At 44.5% G+C, this 17191-nt stretch overlaps 1 protein-coding gene and 1 long non-coding RNA gene across 11 annotated transcripts in view; one reads left to right on the forward strand and one right to left on the reverse strand.

Annotated features, from left to right (window-relative positions):
- Nucleotides 1-60: 60 nt before the first annotated feature.
- On the forward strand, nucleotides 61-7100 carry LOC120511876. Its single transcript, XR_005629850.1, has 3 exons — nucleotides 61-184; nucleotides 4383-4504; nucleotides 4668-7100. It is a non-coding gene; the product is annotated as an uncharacterized LOC120511876 (long non-coding RNA).
- A 2244-nt stretch (nucleotides 7101-9344) lies between these two features.
- The window catches only part of B3GALT5 (beta-1,3-galactosyltransferase 5), a 35290-nt gene continuing 27443 nt past the window's right edge, over nucleotides 9345-17191 (reverse strand). For 5 of the 10 annotated variants that reach the window (XM_039729468.1, XM_039729472.1, XM_039729471.1 and 2 more), the window contains exons 2-3: nucleotides 15041-15223; nucleotides 9345-14474 (exon numbers count right to left, since the gene is read on the reverse strand). In XM_039729468.1, coding sequence (XP_039585402.1) covers nucleotides 13521-14474; nucleotides 15041-15223 — 1137 coding nt within the window. In that variant the 3' untranslated portion in view covers nucleotides 9345-13520. Of the gene's footprint in view, nucleotides 14475-15040; nucleotides 15224-15783; nucleotides 15880-17191 lie in introns of all 10 variants that reach the window. The other 5 variants (XM_039729470.1, XM_039729477.1, XM_039729475.1 and 2 more) reach the window with 4 other exon arrangements.

The following is a 17191-nucleotide window of genomic DNA, read 5'->3' on the forward strand; positions in this document are numbered from 1 at the left end:
CGCCCGTCAATGTTTAACCGGGCCGGAGGAAGTGAGGCACGGCCGGGGACACTCGGGGAGCCTCGCCCGGGGCCGGCGCAGCGCCGCGGGACCGGCACGGCCGGGGACGGGGCTGGGGCGGCCAGGGAGCGACCCACGGGACAGGGATGGGCTGGGACGGGTGTCCCCTGTCACAGGGACACAGGTGAGTGCCATGGTGTCGATTTTTCCTGTCACAGAGACACAGGTGAGTGCCATAGTGCCAATTTAGCCTGTCACAGTGGCACGGGTGAGCGCCATGGTGCCGATTTCCCCTGTCTCAGTGACACAGGTGAGCGCCATTGTCCCTGGGATGGGTGTCCCTGTCACAGGGACACAGGTGAGAGCCATGGGGCCAATTCCCCTGTCACAGTGACACAGGTGAGTGTGATGGTCTCTGGGATGGGTGTCCTCTGTTACAGTGACACAGGTGAGCACCATTGTCCCTGGGATGGACACAGGTGAGTGCAGTGGTGCCAATGTCCCTGTCACAGTGACACAGGTGAGAGCCATGGTGCCAATTCCCCTGTTATAATGACACAGGTGTGTGCAGTGGTACCAATTTCCCCGTTATACTGACACACGTGAGAGCAATGGTGCCTGGCACCAATGCCCCCCCTTTACAATGACACAGGTGAGTGCAGTGGTGACAATTTCCCCTGTTGTATAACACAGGTGAGTGAACAGTGCCTGGCACTGATGTCCCCTGCTGCCATGGCACAGGTGAGTGTGATGGTGCCTGGCACTGATGTCCCCTGCTGCCATGGCACAGGTGAGTGTGATGGTGCCTGGCACTGATGTCCCCTGCTGCAATGGCACAGGTGAGTGTGATGGTGCCTGGCACTGATGTCCCCTGCTGCAATGGCACAGGTGAGTGTGGTGAGGCTGGAGCACACCCCACTGTTAAGGCGCCTCAGGCAGCGTGGCAGAGAGCAGAAGTGCCTGTGCCAGCCATGCCCCTGCCAGTGTCACTGTCACCCCCAGCTGGGGGTGCTGAGGTCCACCAGCAGCCCTGGGCAGGGTGAGGGGCTGAGCCAGGGCCAGGAGCATCCAGGAGCCAGGTTTGCAGCTGAAGGAGATTCAGCAGGGCTGGAGGTAAGGCTCTGTAAGAGCTGTGGTGTAAAACATTTCAGGTAAATCTTTGCGTGTAAAACCAAGATGAGGGCAGGGATGGATCAGGCTGCGGCAGCACTGGGGAGCGTCACAGAGTCACAGAATCAGTTAGGTTGGAAAAGACCTCTGAGATCATCAAGTACAACCTTTGACCAAGCATCACCTTGTCATCCCGACCCTAGCACTGAGTGCCACACCCAGTCTTTCCTTAAACGCCTCCAGGGACAGCAACTCCACCTCCCTGGGAGTGCTTTCCAGTGGTTAATCACCCTTTCCGTGATGAAATTCCTCCTGATGGCCCCAGGAGGCTGAGGGGGTTGTGCGTGTGAGATGTTCTCACACCCTTTGTCTTCTTCCAAGAACTGCATCCTGCATTTTATGCCATTGTGGTCAGTGAGTTGAACTGATGTGACACGTCGAGGGATTTTTATTATGAGTTTAAATCGTAAAAAAGGGATGTAAAACTTCCCTGAACTGTATTTCCTACTAAGCACAGTAACAGTAGCAAGTAGAAATTAATGCCACAGTGACTCAAAATGGACAGGTTCAGCAAAGGGAAATGAATCATTCAGTTTGGGGAATCAAAAGAAATTTCTGAAAATAAATTTTTAAAACTGTGCTTTATTAGAAAAAGTATTGCCCAGACTTGTTAAAAGAAATAGCCATGAAAGCTGCAGGAAGAGGGTTTTTTGACCAGTTATAATTTTTTGTTACTATTTCCTTGACTTTACAAACATTTTTTTAAGTCTAAAATCTCACACTCTTGCTCCACTGACTTAAATAACAATATTCTTGAAATGCCTTCCATACAGGTGTGTCTGAATAAAGCTGGAGCAAGAAAAGGGATAAATTACATCTAATGAGCACATTCCATCTCTGGTTGCCCAAGCAGGAGAAGTGCAGAAGGTTAAAATGAATTTTCAACTTGAATTATTCAAGACAACGCTTCATAAAAACGCTCTGGAAAGGATAATTGCTGCTTTTAGAACTTTTACAAAGCTATCATTTGGCACTGCTGAGAAGGGATTGTCCTCTCTACACTGAGGGGATGGGCATGAACCTCAGAGAAGGTTAAGCCTACCTGAAGAGCAATTAGGGAGATGAAACAGCCAAAATCAGTTTTGTTAGAAAAGACCAGCACGTGCATTGACATTTTATTAATTATTAATTACTGGCCTTGTCAGCTCCTTCCTTCCTTTGGCCTTCCTAATGAACCACGGCGTTGGGATGAGTAAAACCTTGGGTGAGGATGGAGTGGGATAGGATGGAGTGGGATAGGATGGAGTGGGATAAGATGTGGTTCCCAGTGTGCATGCACAAGGTTACCCCTACTCATGATGTTTAAAAGACCAGGTCCTTACTTTGCCAGCCTGATTTCAATGGAAAAGCATCCTGGTCACTCTGTGAGTCACCAGGCAATCCTGCCTCCCCCTCCACTTTCCCAAGACACTTCTTTCCAATTTTTCCTTTTTCTTCTGCTGGTGAGTAGGAGGATTTTCACCCTTTTTTTCCCCCCACGCCCAGCCCTTCCAAAGCCATTTCAGGATGGTGTGTACACAGTGAACTCCTAAGGAGCCCCCCACATTTTTGTTCTGGGGTGTGTGAGGCTGGAACATATGTCTGCACAGCTTGCTGCACCATCCCACACACGGAGCTCCGAGGGAAATGGACCTCCTGGGATTCACTCAGGGAAACCTTCTGTCACTGCCATTGGGGCCACAAATGTAATTTCTGTTTCCCCTGCAGGAGAATGGGACAAATTGTCACTGTGGGAATGGCTTCAAAGTGAAAGAGCTGGTTTAGATGGGATATTGGGAAGAAATTCTTCCCTGTGAGGGTGGGCAGGCCCTGGCACAGGGTGCCCGAGAAGCTGTGAGTGCCCCTGTGTGGGAAACGATTTGTAGGAAATTCTCAAGCACAGAAGGCTCACACAGTGGGCATATCTTTGCAAACTTTAAGATAAGACATACTGACTTAAAAATACCATAGAATAAGACAGACATTGTTGAGAGATAAATAGAACTAGAAACAAGTTTCAAAGGATGGCCTTGCAAATAAGACTGGATACTTTAAAGAAATAGAACAATGAAAGATGAATTGTAGTGGGACCCAAGGGGTAATTTTAAATTATTGGCTTTAAGGCATTTACAACATAGTGTGGCTAAAGCTAATAAGCCACGAAATGCTGATAATGTATTGTAATTAAGGAATAGTTAACTTCTGATTGTAATAGTGTAAATTATACCATCTGTATTGTCTCACCCTTCACATGAGACTGAAAATAAAACAAAAGTTTTTAAAATGCCTCTCAGTTACCCCATCTCTAAGTCATAAAAAAACCTTAATCCAACAACCCTGGATCCCTGGCAGTGCCCAAGGCCAGGTTGGACACTGGGGCTTGGAGCAGCCTGGCACAGTGGAAGGTGTCCCTGCCATGGTGGGGAGTTGGAACTGGATGATCTTTAAGGTCCCTTCCAGCCCAAACCATTCTGTGATAGAAAATGAACAGCATTTAGACACCTTCATCTGTAAAATCACCAGGCCCTACAGTCCCATGCTCTATTTTGGCTCATTTAGCTGAGTCAAAGAAAATATGATCAGATTGTGTGAGCACTAAAACAGCAGAGAAAAGCCACTTTCTGATTAAAGCTGATTTGAGGACAGTGCTAGAAACAGAAATAAGATTCTTCATTTCTTCATGAAGATGGGCTTGAAAGGAGGTTGGACCATTACAAGGATTTTGAGAAATGGCTCCCTATCAAAGAAATAAATGCTGTTTTCTCTCACGAAGCACAAGGGAATTGAAGCTCCTAGAAAAGACAAAAGCAGGAGGAAACCTGCCCATGGGACTGAATTAGCTGTCTCTATCTTGCTGCCTACAGGATGCTGCTCTGCAGTAGCAAATCAGGCCAAAGGGATGCTAAGCCATAACTTTTCCAGCTCTGCCTCTGTTTTTTTCCTCTCCTATTTTCCAAAATACCTGGTGCTCTGCAAGGTGTTTCTCATTCAAAACAGATTTTATTACTGTTAGCTGTAGAAGTCTAAGTGAGACACACAGGTCCCTCTCTGTCTCTAACAAGTTTTTTTAAATCTTATCATTAGTCTGTTGGTGTAGTCACATTTTTCCTTAATCAGAAGCTTGGAGGAAAAGCTCTGGAAATAACAGGGCTGGGCCATTTCCTCTCTGTGTCACCTTTGTAAACATTGAGATGCATTTTCCCTCATTGTCTCCCTCCTTATTTTCACTCCAGAGGAGTCTGAAAGGCTGAACTGGACTTTCTGGTTCAGACTGCAAAAGTAGCTGAGCCCAGTCCCACCAGGTTCTTCCCACTGGTCTGAGGAATCATTCTTTGTCTCTTTCCAAGGAAGTCAGGTAATCTTTGCCTTGATTTGAAGATTCGTGAAATTATGCTACCATGAACCTAGGCCAGGATAAATTTTCAAAAAACCTTGTAGCACCAATTTAATTCATCTGATTTTTTATTTAATTTCTTTTTTTTTCTTTTCTGTTTTTTTTTTTCTTGCTGATTATAAAGCCACAGCTCTTTGCAGAATTGCTGTGGGCCCTTGATGAGGAAAGCTTTGGACAAAATCTTCTTCCAGACTTTCACACCCAGGAGGCCACAGGATTAAACACTTTTTTTGGCACAAATATCCTCACAGTTTTTTATTTGGCCTGAATAAATCTGCACAACTGGAATGCTGTTCTCCAGTCCTCTCCTGCCAGCACTCCTTGGGAACCACATTCCACGCTTCTCCTTTTCCAGGTGCATTTCTCCTCTCCAACACTGAAACCAGTGAGTTGTAGCTGTAAAAATGAAAATGTCATCATTCAGGGCAGGCAGATGAAGACATTTATCGTGGAGTTCAGGCAAGAAGAAGTAAGAAAGTTTATCACACTGTGACAGAAGATGCAGCTTTGGTGCTGTCAGAGGGAGTGTAAATCTGAGAAGGAAATTTTTTAATGCATCAGTTCCCCTGGCAACATTTTCTTTAGCTTTAGAAATGCTTTGTCTCTGATTCAAGCAGCTTTAATTGCTCTGGTTATCCTTCAGTTTATTCTAAAGAACTTTTCAATGCATGATAATGTGCCAAGAGAAGGGAAACATCATTCTCTACACTCATAATCATGATTGCATTTTTCATTATTGCTTAAGGGCATGCTTTTTAGACTCTTCCTGAGGCTTACATGGAAAACTAGATTCTTCAAGGAGTTCAAACAAAGTGCAAATCTATCCAGAGCTCCTTTAAAACTGGTGCTCACCACCTCTCTAGCAAGCACAGTGAGTCCAGCTCTGGGCACAGAAGTCCAGATGAACAAATGGACAGCTTTGTCAGAGGAATGCACACACAGACACTGAGTCCAGGGCTCCAAATCCCACAGGACTTCCCAGAAATTTACCATGAGACCATGGAATTAAACCCCTTTTCACACAGAATCCCACAGAATTGTTAGGATTGGAAGGGACCTCTGAAGTTCATCTTGTCCAACACCCCCAGGCCTTTCTTATTTTCCTGATGATTTTGCAAGGGCTGCCAGTTATGAGAAACGTTCATACTCACACCTCTGAAAATAGAATATTAATGAATGTTCCCCAAGTGCCCCACAGGCATGATCCAGAGTGACAACGCCATGATGAGAGAGCAGAGTGTCACCAGCACACTAGGTGTGATATTGGGAGAGCTGTTTCATTTTCATGAAGCACATCCCTGTGACTGACATCTTGCTGCTCCCTTTGGGCATTCAGTTGAGATCACCAAGTAGAAATGGCAGGAGTTTTTCTGGAAATCAATGTTTCCTCTGTGCTGTTTGTGATACCAGGCCTGTGACTGAAAGCTGCCCTTTTGCAGTAAGACACTGTAAGGCTCTGGAGAGATGGTTTCAGATACTCAATTTCTCTTTGTGTGGTACAATCACTGCTGTATTTTGGCTTTCTCCTGTAAAGGAGCAGTGAATTTTATTTTGATATTCAGGCTGAGAGAGTTGGGGCTGTTCACACCAGAGAAATCCCCAGGGAGAACTTACTGCATTTTTCCATTATCTGAAGGGGCTACAAGAGAGCTGGAGAGAGATTTTTTACAAGGCTTTGTACTGATAGGACAAGGGGTAATGGCTTTAAACTGAAGGAGGGTCAATTTAAACTAGATATGAGAGAGAATTTTTTTTTACAATGAGCATGAGGAAAACCACAACAGGTTGTCCAGAGAGGTGGTGGATTCCCAATCCTTGGAAAACTTCAAGGCCAGGCTGGACAGAACACTGACAGAGTTGAAAATGTCACTGCCCACAGCAGAGGGGATGGGACTGGATGACCTTTAAAGGGTCCTTTCAACCCAACCACTCAGATTTCATGATTCTGTATGGGCATTTCCTTTGAAACACTTGTAGACAAAATGAGATCCCCTAAAACCTGAGGGAGCTAGTGAGTACTGCAAGATCTCAAAAATAGAGTAAAGGCTGACATTTTAAAGGATAAACCTTCCAGTCCTTTCCTGTTCCATCTCCCCTGGAAGGTGGTGTGGCTCAGGAAACCTGCCAGAGTCCCACCCACAGGGTTTGGCCTCAGGATGAGGAGCTGACATCCCCAAAATGAGCTGAGGTGCCTGCCCTGGATTGCCAAGCAGATTGCATTCTGTTTGCCATCTGTAGGGCAGTTGTCTTCTGTTCAGTGGGAAGTTTTCCTTATCTCTGCCACAACCACTCCTCCCTCTGGGGACATCTGCTGATAACAGGCTATGGGATGTCCCTGCATGGCTGATAAGAACTACAGCATCCATTGGGACATGCTCCACCCAGAGGGAGGAGCCAAGCATTCCTACCTGGATAGAATCTTGAGATTTGGAACACCAGCACAGCTTCTCCACTGGATTTCCTAGAGGGGCAGCTGTCTCTTCTTCCACTGGATCTTCTGAAGAAGACAACACCCTTCTACAGGATATCCCTGCTCCAGCAGAACCACACCTGACTGTGGCAGTCATATTTTCTGGAAAAATCCCTTTGCCCAGGATTCTTCTCCTGGGAAGCTGAGAAGCCTCAGAGAAAAAGGAAAACAATTTCATCTCATTTGCTTCTCCTGTGTGTTGCTGCTTTGGAATGTGGTTGGAGATTGTTTACCAACAGGTGATTGTTTCATTGTTTTCATGTGAATTGTTTTGACTTAATGACCAATCAGGGTCAAGCTATATCAGGGCTCTAGAAGGAGTCAAGATTTTTCATTATTATCTTTTTAGCTTTCTGTATCCTTTAGTAGAGTTTAGTATAGCCTTCTTTAATATAATATAGTATCATAAAATAATAAATTAGCCTTCTGAGAACATGGAGTCAGATGCATCATTCCTTCCTTCCTGCCATGGGGCACCTCACAAATACAAGACCTGACACTCCAGGAGGATTGCAACCACAATTCCAATTGGACTGCTACCAACACCCTGACCAACAGGGTGCCAGGTTGTGTTCTGGTTGTCAGTGTTGTTTTGGTTTACTGCATTGTTTATTTTATTTTTTTTTTCCTTCCCTAATACAGAACTGTTATTCCTGCTCCCATATTTTTTCCTAAGAGCGCCTTAATTTCAATTTTATAACAGTGTGGAGTGAGGGGGTTTAGACTTTCCATTTCAGGAGAGGCTCCTGCCTTCCTTAGCAGGCACCTGCCTTTCCAAACCAAGGCAGTGCCTCACAGCCCCTCACCCTGAGCTGTTCCACCCTCCTCAGTGATGCACCCAGCAGCATCACTCCCCCTCCACGTCCTGCCCTTGCTCCCAGCTCAGCTCTCCCTGCTCTCTCATTCCCCCACTGGACCTTGACGAGCAGCAGCTCGTGTAAAAGCTGCAGGTCCCTTTGTGTACCCGAGTCAAACATTTACTTACAACTGCTGTTTCAGCAGGAATAATTAAATTAAACACGAAGGGATTACAGCTGGAGGTCCAAGTCACAGCACATCACTAATTTATGGCAATTCCCCGCCTCTGGCTGTACACGGGAGTTTGGGGAGAGGAATTGTGTCATTGGAAATGGAGCTGGGATTCCTGAGGAGCAGGAAGATGATTGCAGGCCTCTGTCCCTGCACCCAAAGTCATAAATTAAATGAGGTCGGGTTAGGTCAGTAGGTGAATGCAAGGAATGCTGTGTACATGGTTCACTTTGGCAGATTTTAAGAAGGGACGTGGATTTATTTTTTTTTCCTGCAAAAATAATGCAATTTTGAATATGTAAAACATTATTTCTCAACCATTAAAATAATCCAATTACATTTTTCAGTGAAAATGTACTTAAGTGAACTCTTTAGCAGGATGGCCTGAAATCCAATGTATTACAAAGCTTTGAAAAAAGTCTCTGTTTGCTCAGCCAGAGCATGTGCAAATTCAATTCTGCTTTTTCAGGCTAGATCTCCTATGTGCTCTATATGTCTAAGTCCTGTGACAATATTTGTAGATATTCCTGGAATATATTGCTGTCATGAACTAATGAAATGAAGTCCAGTTAAAAAAAGCCTCAAGCAAAATACTTCAGAAATGTAAGCAAGATAAAAGATAAAGGCAGTAAGGGAGGACTTTTCTCTTTATGGTTTTTGTTCATAACTGCTTGTGTTTGAAAATCAATCTGACAGTCTTCAGTTACTTCACATTTCTCTTTGAAGTGATAAGAGAATAGCCCTGTACTTCCAGGTCCCAGAAGGACCCTGGCAGCCATCCTCAGGCACACACTGGGGCAGAAATCACTTCAGTTTGGCTCTTGTTCTTCCCAAAGGTATCAGCTGTGGTTAAACTTGTCTTTTTCTTTCAATTCCCTCACTATTTCCTAAGTCATTTTGGAGAAAGGGAAAAAAATCAACAGTTTTCAAATTCAGATTTTAAAAGACCAAGTGCTGGGTCTGGCCTCAGGCTGGGCCAGGACAGGTTTAGTTTGGATATCAGGGAAAATTTCTCCCAGAAAGGTGCCCAAACCCTGGCACAGCTGCCCAGGGCAGAGCTGGAGTGCCCATCCCTGGGGAATTTGAAAGCTGTGCAGATGTGGCACTTGGGGACAGGGGTCAGCGCTGGACTCCGCAGTGCTGGGTTAAAGGTTGGACTTGATGACCTTCAATGTAATTTCCAACCTAAATGATTCTATGATTCTACTGATTTTAACTGGAAAAGGAAGCAGCCCCCTGACTCAACTAAACACCAAAATGTTGATACATTCACAACCAAAAAGACAGGAGAACACACAAAACTGTGGTAGCAAAATTCTTTACTAATAAAATATCAAACATGGAAGTGTTGGCTCATGTTCTATGCAAATAATACAAACATTGTCACGCCTTTGAAATGAGCATTGCATTGTCACCTGCACACATCCGTGAGGAGCAGCATTCCTGTCACATCCAGCACACACCAGGAGCCCTTTTGTCCCCTTCCACTCTGAAATAAGGCAAAACTTCCATTGCAAAAATCCACTTCTGTATTTTCAGAAGTGCCTGGGAGGGTTGTGCCTCCTCAATAAGTCTGAGTCAGAGGAGCTGTGAGACCAAATCCTTCATGCACAGATTTGAAAATCCTAATTTACACTGAGAATGTGTTGATGAATTAGGGTTGTGGGAAAAAAAAGTATTAATTTTTATGCATCCAAAACCTGATCTTGGAAGAAATAGAGTGTGCTGAAATGAACCAACTCTAAGACACTGCCAGCTCTGCTGATTTCTCTACTTCTCCTTTTTTAGTAACTTTTAGATGACCTTTTCAAAGCTATTCATTAAAAAAAAAAAATTTAATGAACTTCTAACCCAGAATGCATAAAAACATTGGGGTAGTGCTCAGCTTCTGCAGACAAACTGCCCCCAAATTGCCTGAATTCTTTTATCAGCCTATAAAAAAATTTAAAAATAAGTAAATGTACACTGCAGTTTTGTGTTTACAGTTCTACTTGCATTTCTGATTGTTTTATGATGGTCTTTCATAGGAAAATGAATCTAATTTTGCAAAAGGCCACTAATACTATTTTGATTGTTTTAAAATTCATGATCTGAGGCCTCAGCTGCAAAAGCTAATTTAATTTAGCTGATACATATAAACTCACTAGCACACTGGTTTTGTTTAAACAAATGGATTTGCCTTACATGCAATCATCTGCTTTTTCTTAAATCACATTTTCCAGCAGGGTAACTTTATGTTTTAAGTAATTAATTATTCAATTAATATATTCTTATTCAAAGCAGCCTAGGGAGCAGAGGAAGGGTTTAGTCTGGAGAAAAGGAGGCTCAGGGGGGATTTCATTGCACTCCATAACTCCCTGGCAGGAGGGTGTGGTGCGATGGGGCTTGGTCTCGTCTCCCAGGTGAAAAGCAACAGGACAAGAAGAAATGGCTTCAAGTTGCACCAGGGGAGGTCTGGATTGCATTTATGAAAAGTTTCTTCATAAAAAGGGTGGTAAAGCACAGGAACAGGCAGCCCAAGAAAGTGGTGGAGTCACTGTCCCTGAAAGTGTTTAAAAAATGTGCAGATGTGGTGCTTAGGGACAAATTTGGGGTTAATGGTTGGACTCAGGGAACTTGCAGTTCTCTTCCAACCTAAACAATTCTATGATCCTGTGAATTACGAGATCAGTTTCTCATTCACACAAAGAAAATCGTTATGTTGAGGGAAATTCTGTGCAGCAGCTGAAAGCATTCACTTGGGAAACCACTCTGCAAAAAGGAGCACAAAAATCCCTGAAAAGCTGAATCCCTGACATTTCAACCCGAACTCATCTGCTCCCCAGCAGAGCTCCAGCAGTGACAAACCAAATGCTCATGGACAGTCAGGCCATTGGAGACTGGTGTGGGGACAAAACATCCTGAAGGCAGCAAGAGACGTCTTGCACAGGTCACTTGAAATGGCAATTCCACCTCCCTGGAAACGGGGGCAGGATGGTTTCAGGACCTTGTGTCAGGTCCCTGTTCCCAATCCATCAGAGATGGGTTTCATGGAGCCACAGAATGGCTGGGGTTGGGTTGGAGAACATCCATTCCCACCCCCTTGCCACGGGCAGGGACATCTTCCACTGGAATTTAACCCCAAAAACACAGAGGTGCAGTCTGCAGAAGAACAGTCAGCAGCTGGATTCAAGGCATTTGGAACACTCCTGGACTCAAAAGCCCCAGCCAAGAGGTTGAGCAGGACTTGGGAACCCTCAAGGGTGACTTTTTTAATGCTGATGCAAAGCCACAAACTGCTGGCAGCAGGCACAGAGGTGGAAGTGAGACCTGCAATTGCCTGCAGGATTATTTCATTATTATATCATTATTTTTAATGTTATTATCTCTGGGAACAAGAAGAGAACATCAGGCTGATGATGCTGTCCCAGCTCTCAGAGCTCTGCCCCTCCAGACAAGGAGCTAGCAATGACCAGGACACATTCCTTTCTGCTCACCATTTTTCCATAAATTAAAGGAGTAACCAGCTTGCACCTTGAGTACAACAGCAATGAATGACACAAGATATTTCTGCATATTACATGCAAAGAATAGGGATTAAAAAGATGTTGGCTTGGCTTTGTCAGTCTCACCCATCACACCTTCTGAAGGCAGCAAAAGTATTAAAAAATAGCTGAATTTTAAGCAAAATTCAGCTATTTAAATATTTTAATTACTTAAATAAAATATTAGAAGTTTATTAAATAAGCTTAAAATGAAAAAGATCATTCTTCTGACAAATAAACATTGTTTCTTTCATCATCACTGATCAAAAATAAGTGCATGATCTTGGGTTACACCAGGGGAAAATCAATATTATGACCATTATTAAACACTGCTCAGGATTTTCCTGCTGAAAATATTTACCCTGCTCTTCAGACACAGGCAAGTAAAAAGAGATATTGGGGGAAGGAAGGAAGGAAGGAAGGAAGGAAGGAAGGAAGGAAGGAAGGATCCTTCTTTTCAATGAAAAGAAAAGCAATAAAAATAAAGAACTCCAAAACAATAAAATCTGTTTTCCTGTCTCTCTTCCATGCTTTTTCCATGCTGGATGTTGGATCCCCTCAGCTCCCCTTGGGAACAGCTCCACTTTCACTGCTTTTTGGAAAAAGCCCTTCCCACAGACATTACAGGCATTCCATGCTGATAACACAGGCCTTGCCTGTGCCTGCAGGAAAATCAAACAGGACCATTGCATAAGGGAGGATTTCTGAGCTCCTTTCTCTCCCCTCAGAGCCCTGAAGGATTTTTCAGCATCTGCTGTAAAGACCCCTCTCCTTATCTCTGAAACTTGTAATGACCCCAGAGATTCCATGAGTCTTTGCTTGGGAATGAAATAAGAAATAGGGCTCCCAGCCTGAATGATTACTTGAGCACATTTTCAACTAGGACTTGTTAAAAAAAAAAAAAAAAAGATAAAAATCCTCCTGTCTTCTCCCTCACACACCCAGTTGCTCTTTGGAAAAAAGACTCTAAGTGACTCTAGTTTAGCCTTGGCAAACCATTCACAGTAGCTCTCAGGCAATCAAAGGGAGACACAAATATAAAAGATGTCTCCAGGTCTCTTTTAATAGGAAGAGCAGGACACCTGCACTGGCTCCACCACGGGTTATTTTCAGCAGGAAGCACACACAAGAAAACAGCTGCAGCAGCTTTTACACCTCCACCAGGTGACCTGCAGTGCCCAAGCTTGTCCTGAGAGAATTGCATGGGCAAATTCTACCCTCTCTGAAAAAAAAAAATAAAAAAAAAAAAAAAATTAAAAAAAAAAAATTGGTGTATACTGAAGGAGGGATCTGTGCCAGGATGCAGCTCAGCCCACTCAGAGCTGGTTGCAAGGGCAGGGCTGCAGCTTCCTATGCCAGAAGGAAGCATCCTGACAGCTACAAATATCATCCCTTAACTGCCTGCACAGATGGGTGCAGTAATTTATCAAGGGCGACCAGGAAGATGGTGCAGATTTTATTCCCTGAACAAAAGTGCTTTGACTTTTTTTGTTTGGCACAGCAGAAATGTTCCCAGGCCTCTGGCAGCAAGATTTGGAGGGTGGGTTAGCAGGCCTGAATATTTCAGGAAAAAAAAATTAACTTGTGTAGAGAAGGGATGCACAGAGATGGGAATGAATGGGAGAGAAGGAGGTTTGCATGTTCTTGGGCAGAAATAGGGAATTTTTAGTGGATAAGCACTAAAAAGGGGCTGCCCAGGGAGGTGTTCAAGGAATGACTGGACATGGCACTCAGTGCTCTGGTTTAGTTCACCAGGTGGTGTTTAGTCAAAGGTTTGACTACATGATCTTGGAGATCTTTTTCAACCTTAACAATCTTCTGATTCTGTGATTAAAACAACCATTTCTAAAGCCTTTAACGTGATGGAGCTGGAGTTAATTGGGAGTTTGCTGGAGTGGGGAGCAGCCCTGTAAAAGCAGAGAATTTCAGTCTGTTGAGTGGAGCAGGGTAGGTGCTAGAGCACTCCTCCCTGAGCTGCTGCCACTAAGAGGTTCCAGTAGCTCAGCTGCTCAGAAGGTTTTACTCCATGGCACGTCACGATTTTCCTGAAACGAGGAACAGAGAACCTGATCCTTTCTGGGAAAAACGTCTGCTCCGAGTGAAGCTCCTCCAGCTGAATTTTTAATTTGTCGAGGCACAGCCCTATGAACACATCCTCCAGTTTAATGAATGGAACACTCTCAGAAATGTTATAGATCTGGCTGGCTACGTCGCTGGATAAAACATATCCAGTCCCGGAACAAAAGGGTGGGTAGGTGCTTCCTGGATACTCTTCCCTACTCACATACCACTTACTCCCTCTTGTCCTGATGGGGTACTCGTGCAGTTTTAAAAAGCCTGTGAAGAGCCCAGTGCTCTTCTTTTTCCTCAGGAGCAGCTCAGTGAGGTAAAAAACGTTGACAAACACGTCCGTGTCGGTTTTCATGGCGAAGCTGGACTGGGAGCAGAACCTGTGGATCCACTCCATCCCCATCATGGTCTTCAGGGTCAGGTTGTAATAGGTGTCTGTGAAGTTCTTCTGGATGATGTCTCTGTGCCTCTGGCTCTCAGCAGCGATGTCAGCCTGCTGGCTGGGATCCCCAGGGCTCCCCAGCAGGAACAAGGTCACCAGGCGCTTCCCAGCCACTGTCCTCTCCTTGCCCCAGCTGTGCCGGATGGCCATCCTGGCATCCAGCTCCTGGAATGAGCACGCCACCAGCAGGACGAGGAAGGGAGGGTTCTTGTGGCAGTCGACATCTGGGAGCTGGGAGAAGTTCCCTTCCATCCTCCTGAAAGTCTCCGTGGGGAACAGGTACCCCTGGCTGCTCTCACAGAACACGCAGAGCTCGGTCCAGGTGTGGAAAACCCAGAGGCTGGCACTGCTGAGCCCCACCAGGCAGACAAACAGCCTGAACTTTCTGGAATCCATCTGAAAGGAACAAGAAGGAGCAGCACATCCATAAAAATCATCTCTGGCTCCTCTCAGCATTCCTCTGCCAAGTCCCTGCACAGGGATTTAAAGCCAGGTCAGCTCTAGAAGGAAGGTGCCTGTTTGAGGGCACTCAGCCACCTGAATTCCTCCTCCTGTCACCCCCAGGAGATGTTCTGCTGGCAGATTCACACTTGGGCTTAACTTGAATCTGCCCTGCAGGCCAGTGTGTCCTCAGAAACCCACACAAGCCTGTCCACTGACACCAGCTTACCCAGGCTGATCCTTCAAACTCCTACCCCATTTTCAGCACCCTACAAACCAAGTTTAGACCCACCAGGGGCAGAGAAGGAGCAGATTTCTGTATCCCTCTCAGAGGGCAGAGAATATTTTGGTTTGTTTGGTTTTGTTTGTTTTGGGGTTTTTTTTGGTGGTTTTTTTTTGGTTTTTTTTTTGTTTGTTTTGTTTTGGTTTGGTTTTTTTTTTTTGGTTGGTTTTTTTTTGTTTTGGTTTGGTTTGGTTTTTTGTTGTTTTTTTGTTTTTTTTTTTTTTTTTTGTTTAAATACCATGTTTCTCCATTTGTGCCTGTGTCCCAGAGCCAGCAGGTGTCCCAGGGGCACACTCAGCCAGGTTCCCCTCATCTTCATCACCTTTGTCTCCTGTGGGGCTCTTGCACCAAGCCAGAAACTGCTCCTGATCCTTTTGCTGGAGGGGCCATGAGTCACATTTTTGAAGTTGGGACAGCTGCTCTGAAAAAAAGAAAAGAACCAAAACAGCAGTGGGTCACATTATTTGGATGTTTCAGCTTGTGCAGAGTTTGAGTGACTCACCAGGACATGCTGAGGTGAGAAGGGGCTTCTCCTATTCCCCTTCCCTTTTTAAGTGAGAAAGATCCAAACAACAACAATGCTCACTCATTTAACCTCATAAGAGATTAATGACCTGGACATCTGGTTATAAATCTAATAGAAATTTTGAGTGAGAGAAAAATTATCAAAGCAAACCCGAATCTTTATAGTGCCAAAAATATTACACATTTCCATAAATTAACCTGGTGAGAGGAATTTAAGTTTGGGTTGGTCATTCCAGTAACCACAGGCTCTCCTAGTGCTATTTTAGAGCACTAGCATGGGCCAATTTTTACCAGGGGAAGGGCAACCCTTCCACCTTCCCCCTTCTTAACCAGGAATTGTATCTGGCCCCCCAGCTGAAAACACAGCAAACCAAGTTAAGCATGCCCAGAGCTGCAGATTTCATGGAAATTAGATCTTCTGACCAGGAATGTTCTGTGCAGACTCCCCCAAATCACCTTAGTGCCTTCCTTTTGCTCAAATTCCACTTTCCAGGCAATCAAAGGTTTTGCATTGCAGGATTGAAGCTCATTTGAAAGTCCAGCCAGGTGTCCCTGGAACAAAATGCTGCTCATTTTACCCCCAAGAATGGTCCCATTGACTTCAGAGGGGATTCTCAAAAGCATGAAAAAGGAGAACTGGAGTCTTGGTTTGCTGGAATTGCTCCCATAGTGAAGTGCATTTTTGCAATGATTCACTAATGAATTTTGACAATATTTCAAAAGTTCACATTTTTTCTGGCACTTATATTTTAATTCACTTTATCCTTAAATATAGTATTCCTCAGATCTGATTTTTTCTTTTATTTATATCTCACAGTAATCTTGTAATTAACTTTACAACTGCTTTAGCTAAATATATATGTAAAAATGTGTGAGATTATACCTATGTAGTTATATTTTCAGTATATACAAAAGATTAACCAAAAATCTGCTCTGCATCTGTTCTCACATTCTTCAGTGGCCTGGGAGGAAGCACATGAATGACCTGAATTGTGTTTGCAGGACAGGAAGGCGTTCTGAGGTTGATAATGGAGATGTACAAAGGTTTTTTCCTGTCACCTGCTCACAGAAGACTGTTTGAGAGTCTGATAGTTCTCTGTTACAGGAAATCCAGAACATGTACAGACCAAACACTGAAATAAGGAAACAATGGAGAGCAATATTCTGTTAAAACCCATCAAAACCTTTCCACAAATATCGAAGTGAAAGGTGCCATAACACACAACAACCATTTTACAAGATTTCAGTAGAACCAGACCAATGTAACATGACCATTACTTACATTTGTCTCCAGCATTGGTAACAGACCTTAAAAAAAACTTTTAAAATCTCCTTGTTTTGGAGAGCTGGGTGAGCAGCCTCCCACCTTTACCATTTTTTTCTTTCCAGAACCAGATTGCCTTCCCCTTTCAGGCCATGTGTGAAGGAGCACAGCTTGTACACACACAAAAACACACAAACACACGCAGCTGGGCGATGCAAATGCTGGCAAATGCATGCAAATTGCAAACATTGCATTTTAGGAGTTTTGCAGGTGGCACACCTGTCCATGAATCCTCTCCCAGCAGATCCCTGTGCAGGGATCAAGGGCTGGGCAGTGGCCTTGATAGGAAGAACCACGGAACCATGGAATGGTTTGGGTTGGAAAGGACCTCAAAGCCCACCCAGTGCCACCCCTGCCATGGCAGGGACACCTTCCACTGTGCCAGGCTGCTCCAGCCCCAGTGTCCAACCTAAAATTCACTGAGAGAACTCCAAGGGAAAGGGGTGACAGAGAACACAAGCTGCTTCCTCTTGCCAAGGCCATTTTACTTCAAAAACCATCCATTCAATCCTTGCTTTCAGATGAACAGGGATGTTTCTG

This window comes from Passer montanus, unplaced genomic scaffold (genome assembly GCF_014805655.1).
Source record: "Passer montanus isolate IOZ18808 unplaced genomic scaffold, ASM1480565v1 scaffold69, whole genome shotgun sequence".
Lineage (NCBI taxonomy): Eukaryota > Metazoa > Chordata > Aves > Passeriformes > Passeridae > Passer > Passer montanus.